General features: G+C 35.7%; 1 protein-coding gene across 1 annotated transcript; it reads right to left on the bottom strand.

Moving 5' to 3' along the window:
- Positions 1–3,506: 3,506 nt before the first annotated feature.
- LOC139888194 (uncharacterized) lies at positions 3,507–4,571 on the bottom strand. Its single transcript, XM_071871220.1, has 2 exons — positions 4,568–4,571; positions 3,507–4,474 (listed from the first exon to the last, which is right to left on the bottom strand). The coding sequence occupies exons 1-2, from the start codon at positions 4,569–4,571 to the stop codon at positions 3,507–3,509; spliced, it is 972 nt and encodes a 323-aa protein (XP_071727321.1).
- Positions 4,572–12,097: the final 7,526 nt, after the last annotated feature.

The following is a 12,097-nucleotide window of genomic DNA, read 5'->3' as shown; positions in this document are numbered from 1 at the left end:
AGATTGAGGGAAGCATCCCACTTTGATATTTGAGAGGTTTTCAAGAGAATAGATAGATAGGTGATGTGTGAGTACTTCTCTACCTTCAACAATGGATCTCATGTTGAGATTAAGCTTTGTTTGCAGAAAATTTTGGATAAGTAGTGAGAGTTATGGGTTTGGTTGATTGTGTTTATCTTTATAGAGATTCAATGAATGCTATAGCCTTTTATTGAGTTCTAGCAAGTTTGGTGAGGTAGGTAGAATAATTGTAACATCCTCAACTGGGCCTAGCTGTAAGATTACTAGTTTACCCTGACGTTTGTGTTATGTTGTTATATGATTTTATTTTAAATTAATATTTATTATTATATAATGATGCGGTTAGAACCAGTTTGTGACAAGGGTCACAGAACATGCTTGTTTATTTAATTTGGAATTCGTTTGGGTCGCCAAATAAAGTACGAAAGATATCAGATAACTGATAGATACCCGTGTGTTGCACAATATGGGATTTAATCCCAAATATAAGACTTATGCCTGTCTCTCTCTTGCACTTTCCAGAACTTTACACACACACACACACACTCCGTACTCTCATCTTCACCTACATCAAACCATAGATCTTAAATCCTTGTTCTTGTGCTCGAATCTTCCTGACTATCTTGTTCTTTGTGATTTACTGATTCTATCAAGGTAAGAATCAAAACATTTCATGCTCTAATCTTTTAGAAAATTGAGTTTTTGTGTTAAGTTTTACAAAATGTGTAATTTGGATCAAAATGGTTGGATTTAATGTTGTTTGAGTCCAAATCATGTGAGTTTATGTTTCTACATGTTTGGTGTCTTCGATTTGGTCAATTTTGAGGTCGTAATCGAGCTTTAGGACAAGAATTAGTTGATTTTGTAAGGATCGTATAGCCCAAACACAATGTCCTGCAATATAAGCTCAAGAGTCCATCCTTTTCTAAAACCAATTGGTGATAGAGGGACTTCCCCTTAGACTTATATACATACATTTATTTTGTCCCATGACCGATGTGTGACTTTGGATTGCACCCCCAACAAACCTCCCCTCAAACCCAAGTCCATCCGGGCCTCCCCTCCAACGATAGTCCAGATCCAACCTTTACCGCCGCCAACTCGGAACTCTCAACCTGGTGGGAGGGCAGGGAGATTTCGATACAAGGATTCCAGGATCAACTCATCGTGCCAGGATCGCGCCACGTCGCTGCGTGCCCTCAGGGGTGCGCCCATTGCACTGTCCACCACATCGGGGCTATAGCCTAGCTCTGATACCATTTGTAAGGATCGTATAGCCCAAACACAATGTCCTGCAATATAAGCCCAAGAGTCCATCCTTTTCTAAAACCAATTGGTGATAGAGGGACTTCCCCTTAGACTTATATACATACATTTGTTTTGTCCCATGAGCGATGTGGGACTTTGGTTTGCACCCCCAACAGATTTTGAGTGAGCTACCAAATCGTCATACGGGTGTGAACATATTTTATTGAATGGATCCCAAATTATAATGACATTAAAACATAAATATTCAAATTAAATATTTAAAAATTTTGAATTCAGTTTTGAATTCTGTTTTCATTTAAACCGAATTCCGAATTTTCAAAACCGAAAATTGAACCGAAAACCGAATTCCAATCCGGTTTCAGTTTGACTCGATCCGAAAACCGTTTTTCAAATTCGGTTTGGTTTTTTCCGGTTTAGTTTTCGGTTTCCACAATTTCAAAGCAAATACTGGCCACCCCTCATATATATACTGCCTGCAGGGACAGTCGGTCGACTGACCTCGTCAGTCGGCACCGTCCTAATAAGTCGATCGTTGATCAACTTACACTGACCTATTATTGTCGATCGACAGTGGACACAGTCAATCGACTGAAAACATCTGTCGGTCGACTGTCAGGTCAGTTTAACTATTGATTACAACGTTTACGCACAATATCAAACAATCAATAGTCACAAATATTTACAAGATCAAAGGTATAAGACTGAATTACATCATAAGGTATATCGAAGTAGAAATTAACAATATGCACCAACAATAACGAAAATGTACAGGAAAAAAAATTCTTACAAATTTTTTTTAAAAGCAAGGCCCCAAAGTGAGACTGGTGGGGTTTGAACTTAGGTCTCATTTGGAGATTCCCAAGCACCCAACCATTGAACCACCCCTTTGGGGTTTCTTCTTACAAAAAATCAAATGAGGGATAAGTCATATTCCTACAACGTGAGTCTATATGAGCTACAACAATGTAAATCTTCATTTCCAAACAATACTTTTCAAGCGAAGATATGGCAAAAGATAGTGTTTGGGTTAGGTTTGTGCATACAAAATTAGCCAATATAGAAACAATAAGCTCTTCTGCAGTTCGTGTTGGACTGTATCGATGGCATTTCAAGAAGTTCAACTAAAAAGCTACGACCAGATCACGAATTGTTCAAAGAAATCCTCATTTGACTGGTGCCAATGGATCACAAGCCCCATATCCGTTGTTGACCATGGCTGATTAATTTCCTTTATGATGAACCTTTTCGTTATACTGATGTAAGATCATAATGTAATTTTTATCCATGATCCATATGTAACATTGTAGGCTTCAATCCTTCGTGCTCTATACATGCCAATTTATGCATGGTTGATTGTAAATCAACAACAACAAAAACAACAATACAAAATCTCACAATATGATGTATGTGAGAGGTGAGATGTAGACAATTCTTTCTATATCCTAGACCAGATGAGAAGTCGTCTCTCTAACCACGAGTTGAGAAATATCTCCACCCATCGGAAGAGAAAGTCATCCCCTCTCTAATCCAGAGTAGAGAGATTGTTCCCGTGAGGACCTCCGGCAAAAAAAGTACAAGAAACAGATAAACAAAAAAAAAAAGAATAATAAGAAAATAAAAGCTAGAAAAATAAAAAATAGGAAGTAATAAGCGACGCAATGAAAATGGTGAAATCAAATTTTCATTGTTTGAAAGTTGTCTGGAAATTAATTTAAGCTTTAAGCGGCAGTCAAGTCGCCGATAAATCAACCCTTGTTGTTGTATACATCAATAAATTGTTTGTTTTTTTTTTTAAGTAGTAGAACATTGGTTGTTCTATGATATTTTATCACCAAATTATTGTAGAAAATATTTTTCAAATTCTTCTGTAAGATTCATTTAACCCCGCTTTTTTTTTTTTTTTTTTGAAAAGCAAAAAAGATTTATTTTATTATTTAAAATATAACAATACAAGTCCCTATATGCTACTATACAATGCTATAAACAAACGGAACCGACAGGAAAGATATAAGGAATTAATTAAACTATAAAATCGGAAGAGACGTATACTAGATAACACTATGAGGGACGAACTTGAGTAAGAAAACACAAGCAGGGAAGGAGGGGGCAACAGTACCGATCAAGCGGCGACAAAGTTGACACACAACCAACCCATTTAATCTAACCCACATAGGCTAAATAGCATAACGAACAATGACCGATTTAAATAAGCCTTATTAGCCGATTCCCATGCGGTTTGGAGACGCGTAGAATGACGGATTGAGAAGCCATTGGTGCCACTCGATAGGTGTTTTCTTTCGTGATCGGTTTGAGATCCAGCTAAAGCTTTGAGATTGAATCTCGGAGATTATCGCTGCGGGGTTCCATATTTTTCCGGAAAAAATCTTTAAGTTTCTATGCTTCCAAATAATGTAACACGCAATCCATTTAGTGGCTTGCCATATGGAAGATCCGATGGGGTTATGTGTGAAACCTTGATCGGAGATGATGGCTTCATTGATGTTAGAGATTCTTATGTTGTTTTGATTCCACCAATCAAGTAATTGTGTCCAAATTGAAGTTATTTTTTGACAATTTACCAACGCATGTTCAATGGTTTCAAAATGATGCTCGCATAAGGGACATAAGATGGTATGAAGGTCAATTCCTTTTTTATCTAGTTCGCTTCTGACCGGAATTTTTTGTTGAATGACCCTCCATGAGAAAATGTAGATCTTTTGTGGGACGTATTTGTTTTTAGGTAATGATAAGTTTCTAGAGTTTGTGTCGTATTTAAGCTTGTTGATCAGATTTGACATTGTTGATGTAGTATAGATGCCGGATGCGTCAAGGGAAAATTTCCATGAATCAGGACGATCTGAAATATTAACGGAGATTAATAAGTTGTTGAGCTCCGTGAGTTCATCTATTGCGCGACCACTTGGGGGGCGGGACCAGTCCCAATTACCAATCGATGTGGAGTTAACGTTCAGAATTCTTTCAGCAACAGTTACGTCTTTACGGGATTCCAACATGAATAATCTATGGAACGTAGATTTTAAGCACTCAGAACCGACCCATATATCATGCCAGAAACTTATTGATGTTCCATTTCCTATGCGCTTTGTAATCGATGATGTGAAGGATGTGCCAATATTGTCAGCAACCTTTCCGGCTTTAATAATCTCTTTCCATATGGTGCGACCTGAAATGTTCCTGCATAAAAAGTTAGTATCCAACCCCCCCCCCCCCCCCCCCCCCCCCCCCCCGGCCCATAAATGCTTTTGATAATTTTTACCCATAACGCGTTGTCTTCGTTTTTAAAACGCCCGCTTTTTACTAAATCAATTAGCACATTTTTAATGCTTCGGTCTTTCTTTTTTTCATCTTTAGTTTTTTTCACATCCATCTTCATTAAACTTTGTTAGATATTTTTGATTTTTGATTCCCAAAAAATTTAAATGTCAATGGAAGTTACTGTGCTTGTTTATATTGAGTTTCTAATAAATAAAAAAAACATATGGTATTATAATCTTTAATTTGCTTTAAAAACCAAAATGATTACTTCATCGCACATGATGACGTTTATATCTCTTTGTTGATATAATATAAATATATAAATATAATTATAATTATAATTAATTTATTAATTGATAAACACCCTTTTATTTTGGATAAGATAACCGTATCCAACTTCTAGATACCGGTACATGATCTAACGTTCGTAATAACCATCCTATATTTTTCCCCATAAAAAACTAATAATAGTGGTTGACATATACGGAATATTTTGTAACAACAAGATGTATGGACTTAATAAAAGGGATAAAGTATCAATAAATATGTCGACACTTGTCACTTTGCTAGGATCGAAGATACTGACGCTCTTTCTAGAAACGGCAAGTGGTAAAATGTTAGTATTGGACGGCATAAGAAACAAAATGGTGAATGGACGTTGTTTACCGGCCAACAACTTTCGTCAAATGTTTGACTTAATTCTCCAATTTAATTGTAAACCAATTTTCTTTTTTTTCTTTTTTTTAAAGGCAGACAACTTTTATAAATAACAATAAGAGAAAAAAAACAAAGAGATGGGTTGGATGGAAACAGTGAACACCACCACCCCCACGAAAGGTGTTAAACTAGACCTATTCACGGATAATGGAATATCAGGAAGCTATATACAGAGGCTACAATATTGGCACAATATACATTCGAAAAGGAGCATATGGACATCTTCAACCTGGGTCGAAGGCAATAAAAGGAAATCCCAAGCTGTCCGGACAGAGAAGCCAGAGATGTCAATCGAACCCAATCTTTTTCGAACGTTAACCAATCCAATTAAATGACCTGACTTGCACTTCACTTATGATCTTCTGGACAGCCGACACACCATTGCATATGCCCACCCAAACGTCTTTTGCAATTTTAAACGAGAGCAAAGCGTGCTCCACCGATTCAACCACATCATTACATAAACGACATAATAATGAGTCGAGAACAATGCAACGTTTATCAAGCTCAAACCTTACCGTAATTCTTCCTTTTAGAACTTGTCATACAAAAATACCCACCTTTTGCGGAATGAAATTGTTACAAAGAGTTTTTGACCTTGGAGTGTTTCTAGGTAAGTATAAATCATCGATCTTAGACGCCATAGTTTTGGAAGTGAAAATACCACTATTATCTAATTTACATATCCATTTGCAGCTGCAATTTTCTCTCTCTAATTTTTCCTTCAATCAACAAAACGAGCTGCTCAAACTCGCCATTAAGCCTGCCCGAAAGCTCTCTACTCCAATCCCAATTATAGACCCATGCTGCATTCTCGAAATACATTGTCTTTAACCGTAGCACTCTTGTTGGTAGCTAATCTGTAAGCCGAGGAAATGCATCTTTAAGCCGAAATCACCAACCCGTTCCAAAAGTCAATATCTTGACCATCGCCAATCTTTCTCTCAAACAAATCAATGAAATGAAGGCCGATCTTGTTCATGTCCTGCCCTATTTTGATAATGTTGCGCCACACAAAATAATGCTTCAACAAAGGAGTAGAAATGTTAGAGCCCAACCCATTGTCCCTCCCATAAATACTTTTGATTACATTAACCCAAAGAGACGCGTTTTCATTGCAAAATTGACACCACCATTTCTCTAAAAGTGCTCAGTTTTTTGATTTGAGTGACCCAATATTTGTAAACCAATATATCCTTCTTTTTAATAACAATGGAACTCTACAAGATTAGAGGAACACGAACAATTAACGTTATAATGTGTTTCATACTTGTCCAATCAAAACATTTAAAATGAATCTTTCTAATTATATTGGATCATGTTAATAATAAAAAAGTAATAATAATATGGAAATCTATTAGGGGGAGTAATCGAATGTTAATATAGTAAAAATGTTAAATGGCATTGCAAGATATTTAACTATTGTTGGAACACCACAACAAACTGGTCTGGCATATATAATGAATAGAACCTTAGTGAATAAGGTTAGATGTTTATTGACCAATTCTCAATTGCCACATAAGTTTTGGGGGTGAAGCAGTTGCATCTGTTGCATATTTGGTTAATAAATCACATTCAATAGAAATGAAGACACCAGTAAAGGTCTAGTCTGAAAAAAATAGTACCTTGTGATCATTTAAGAGTGTTTGGTTGTGTTGCATATACATAGGTGAATCAAGGAAGACTGAAACCAAGAGCTCACAAGTGTATCATCAATGAGTACAGATTATGGAGTTGTGAAGATGTTAGACCAAAGGTAATCATTAGTAGAGATGTGGTGGTGTTTTATGAACATATGGTTTACAAGGATACGCTAATATCAAGTGAGTTTGGATCTTCACAAGGAGTGCACTTTTAGGTGGAGTTCGATGGTTATGTGATAGGTCCATAAATTCACGCTCACATTTGTATCTTTGTGTAAAGATTTACGAGACTTTGAGGGTTAAATAAAGTGATTTTGTTAGTTTTGCGATATTTGAAGTTTGAGAAGAATGTACGAAACGAAATTTTTTTAAAAGGCAATAATCTTTATTAAATTTTTTTAAAAGGCAAACATTACAAATGTGATCTCAAAATCACCACAGAAAACTATGATATGTATGATCACCACGAGACAATCATCAACTATAGTACTATGCTATTAGAATACAGGACTCAACCAAAGTGACCAACCATCGGAACCTTTATGCTTCAAATACACTAGAGGATTTATCAACCAATCATGCCAATCGATTTTTCTCTCCTTAAAAATGAAGATATGTTGCAGTTTTTGTCAAACCGTAAAAATACGGCCATCTAGCCGTAAAATAACGGCTATCATAACATTAGAAGAGACAGAGGCGCTCTCACTATAAAAATACGATGAGATTTTACGGTTGTTTTTGGGGAACCGTAAAAATACAGTGCACCTGCTGTATTTTTACGGTGGAGTAATTTTGGTAGTTATTTGATGGACGAATTTTATGGGTTTTTTTTACTTAGGGGAAAAGTTACATTGCATCTATAAATAAAAAACCTTAAACCATGAATTTGATCATCTCTTAACTCAATTTTGGAGCTAGAAGTCAAACCCCAACACCATCACACTCAAGCTTTTCAAGATTCAAGGCTTTTTCATCATTCTTCATCAACTTTTTATCATGTTCATCATCATGAACATGCGCGAACATGGGCGACTAAGTTTCTTTTCTTAATTCCTTCCAAAAAAAAACAATTTATTTATATTTTATTCATTCAAATATTTATGTGGTTTATAATTTTGTACGGATTATGTCTTTTAATTATAATATTATAAACCGTTTAAGTGATTGTTTAATGCAAGTTTGTTGATTTTTATTATCACAAGACGACTTCCGTGATTTAATAATTGTGCTTGAACCACTTAGTGTTAACTTAGATTTATGGATAAAGGCAAAGTGTTTGGTTACATAATCATGCCCAAGATAATTACTTTAACGAATTTAAGAATTCATGTCTATGTGATTTAAACGAAACTTGATAAGCATAATATTTGTTTAAATGAATGAAATGCACAATTGGGATTTGGAAGGGACAAAAGGAATCCATTGATCACAACTTCGTGTTTTAATAATATGCTTTAGTCTTTGCTTAAACTCTTAATATTTAAATCTTTTAATTCAAACTTTTTAGTTAGTTAATGCACTTTAGTTTTTACAAAACAAACTCCTTAATACTCCTTGCTTTTAACCACAATCTCCCGTGAAACGAACTTTTTCTTATCCTAACTAGTTTAAGATATTTAGGCTATTTTTGATCGGTATTTCGACACTCATCATTATGATGATAATTTATTTGTCTTAAATTCTACTAAGAACTAACATGAAAGTCTAGTTTGGCCAAAGACTTGAAAGTCTAGATTGCCTTTGCTGCTGTAGAGTTTGAAAGTAGCAATGAACCATTGACTTATGAGGATGTTGTAAGTAACTAGAGGGGGTGTATAGTTACTTAGTGCGATTTTTAAAACTTTTTCGATTTAGAACTTGAGATTACTATAGTATGACTTGATTAGTTTGTTTACAAGTAAAGTAAATGCAAAGATAAGGGATAAGAGAACAAACACGGAGATTTATAATGGTTCGGGAAGATGTTAACTAATCTTCCTTAATCCACTCCTCAATTCTAACGAATTGAGAGTTAGTTTCACTATGATGCTCTAAACTCGGTGGAGTGTCCGGATACAACACTAGCTCCTCGATAAGCCACAACTTATGAACCCTTACGTCCCTTTGAAGAATTCACAATCACCAAATGCTCTTAATACAAGACCCTAATGCTTCCACTAAGTGAAACCTCACCTATCTTCTAGATCCCTTTAAGAAGATAGTTTACAAGTAAACTCACAACTAAGTTTACAATCACTCTTGCTTGAATCACTCAATAGTATTTGAATGATGTCAGTAAATATATGAAAATGTAAGAGCAAGAGGTGAGTCTTCAAGTGCTCCAAGGTTTGGCTTTTATAGGCAAGAGAAAATCAAACTTGGCAGCCTGCGGCTCACCTCACGGTCGATTGTGCAGGCTTCTGACATCTGAATTTGTAGCCATTTGAGATCTTTAACTTGTCATTTTCTCTTATTGGATGGCTGCAATTAGATGCCAAAAACATTTGAAAAGACCTGCATTACCCATTTTATCTTGGATGTATTATTTGAGGTTGACCTTGACTTAAAAGAGGAAAGTCTCATTGTACTAGTGGTGTGTCATTGATTTTCTTTTAAGGAAAATGCATAATTTTGATCCCTTGACAACCACAAGCTTTCAAACTTCAAGTCACAAGTCTTCAAGGCTTTTGTCAACATTAGTTTTGCAAGTATATGCATTCATTGGTTACTTGCAACCTTCCAAATTATACCAACTTGTTTTTACATGAATTCTTTTGAGAGTTTATACTAAACTCTTATTAAGTATGTAAGTAATGCTTAATGGTTAATCAAGTGGAGAGCATCTCTTTAATTGAGACTTTAATGACCATCTTAAATTGTTCATTACTTTTAATTTAGATTTAAAAAGATAACTTTTGAAAAAGAACTTTTAGCCATACTTGTAAGTCTAACATTAATCACAAGTAAAAGTGTCATTAAAGCATCATTAAGTGTGATTAACCTAGTGTTTTAGTAACCAAACTCATTTGGATATGAAGGAAACAACTATTCTAAGCATGTTCAAATGAGTTTTGTAAACTATAGATGCCCCGAAGTAGTCAAACATTTTTTGAACAAAAATTCGGACAGAGGAAACTGCGGTCGACCTACGGTTGACCGTGGAGTCGATCGTGCACCTTGTTTCGTGGAACCAAGGTACAGGGGTATCCACAGTCTGACCTGCGGTCGACCGTGGACCCAGCCGTGCTCTTCCAGTGTTTTTTAAATGACTCTTTTGACTTATCAATTTTGTGTATTGGTCGTTTGCTAGACATTGTGTAGGCTTGTGAACTTGTGTTGTTCTATACGTTGTTTAAGCACATAAGACTTGGTGTCATCATCAAAACAAAGTGGTTAACATTTGAATATTATCATTGGATCACTAACCAACATTCTCCCCCTTTTTGATGATGACAAACCTATGTAAGTGTCCTTAAGCGTACAATACAACACATGTGTTAACGTCACTTACCATACACTTTCTCCCCCTTTTGTCGAAGCAAAAATGTTAACTCTCCCTGGAACTAAGCGCGCCCTAGAGTAATGCTCCTCCTTGAATCTTACATAGCGGTTGATGATATAGCTCTCCCTTGAAATGTGCAATATAAAACTTATTGAGAAAGGATTAGTACACACATAAGTCATAATAAGAGTACATAACACATTACACATCATAAGCATAAGTCTTAATCATAGACTAGTTAACATAACTATCTACCTTTAATATAATCCTAACCAACATTTTAAAGGTAATTGACATTGGTACTGACGGCGTCCGACATTTCCGAGTCCTCAGAGTCGGATGAGAGAATTGTGATTGGAGTATCAATCCAAAAAGTAAGCGGAGTGGTCGACACGGAGCGAGGAACCTCTAGAGGAGTTATCATACCTAGGCTTCAAAATATGCGATTGAGATGAATAGAGTATGGAAGTGGACAGTTGGGAAGGTTACGAAGATGACTCATTCATTGAGTTACGATGAAGGCTAAGTTTATGGCATCGTTTGACAGGAAAGACCATAGAATGGCTACTTCAGTTCCCGAGAGATGATTGACGGAATTCTCCCTACAAATAACACGGATGCGGTGATTGAGATTATAAGGTACATCCGAGTGAGTGATGGTGGATAGTACTTCTTGTGTGGGGTATGTTGGGTGCCAAGATCTAAGATCGGTTCGAGGAGTCTAGAAGTTATGAACTTGGGAGGGAATCCTCATAACCGTAGCAAAGTACGAGAGAGGCCAAGTGTGAATCTTATTACCGAGTAGAAGTTTGACTTGATTTGGGTTGACAAGTTCGAAGTTGTTATAAAACTTTACGATAAGGGGTGGATAGATGACCTCATCTAGGTTTAAGAAAGAGAAACATTCTTTTTGAATGAATATTGTTTGAAGGTTTGGAAATTCATCATAGTGAACAATTCTTTCTTCAAGAAGGGTTCGAGTCTCCATTTGTTGTTGGTGATATGTCGCACACTGTCTTCGTGTGTTGGTCATTTTCTAGGAACGTGAACATTTTAGTAAGAAAGTGATGTTTGCAACATGGTTTTGAAAACCTTATGTGAAACATGTGTCGATTAATTCTTGTTTAGACGCATTGTTTTTTTTTTTTTTTTTTTTTTTTTTTTTTGAAAACAAAAGAGTTGTGCCATTTTGAAAAGATTGAAAAGTTTCATCATTTCAATTTATGTTTGCCAAAGTTTGATAAGTATCATGAGATTGACATTTATCATAAGAGCTTGGTCGAACATATGTGTGTGTATGAGTGGTTTTTCAAAAATAAACAACAACTTTTATGATTTATGCAAGAGAAAGTTCCTACATAGCATTCTATTAGTTAAGATCTTTGCAAAGAAGCTTTCACACAGTTAATAAGTTATGCATCCAAACAAGTGTTCCTATTAGTATGAAAGACAATAAAATTATTCACATGTGAGATTATGCAAGTAGTCAAGGATCACATGAGAAAATTTTTGAAGTAAGCAAGATTAAAAAGTTTGAATGCTTACCTTTGAGGACCACTAGATGTTGGAGAGAAGGGAGACAATTGAATCTGAAATCTAGTGGTTGGGGTTTAAAGAAGGAGTGTGGTTGGTGAAAAAGTGATTTAGATAATAAAGATGGTGAGTAAAAGACAAAATATCTGTCACTTGT

Source organism: Rutidosis leptorrhynchoides, chromosome 2, assembly GCF_046630445.1.
Source record: "Rutidosis leptorrhynchoides isolate AG116_Rl617_1_P2 chromosome 2, CSIRO_AGI_Rlap_v1, whole genome shotgun sequence".
Lineage (NCBI taxonomy): Eukaryota > Viridiplantae > Streptophyta > Magnoliopsida > Asterales > Asteraceae > Rutidosis > Rutidosis leptorrhynchoides.
Note: the sequence above shows the minus strand (reverse complement) of the source record. Positions and strands in the feature narration are given on the sequence as shown.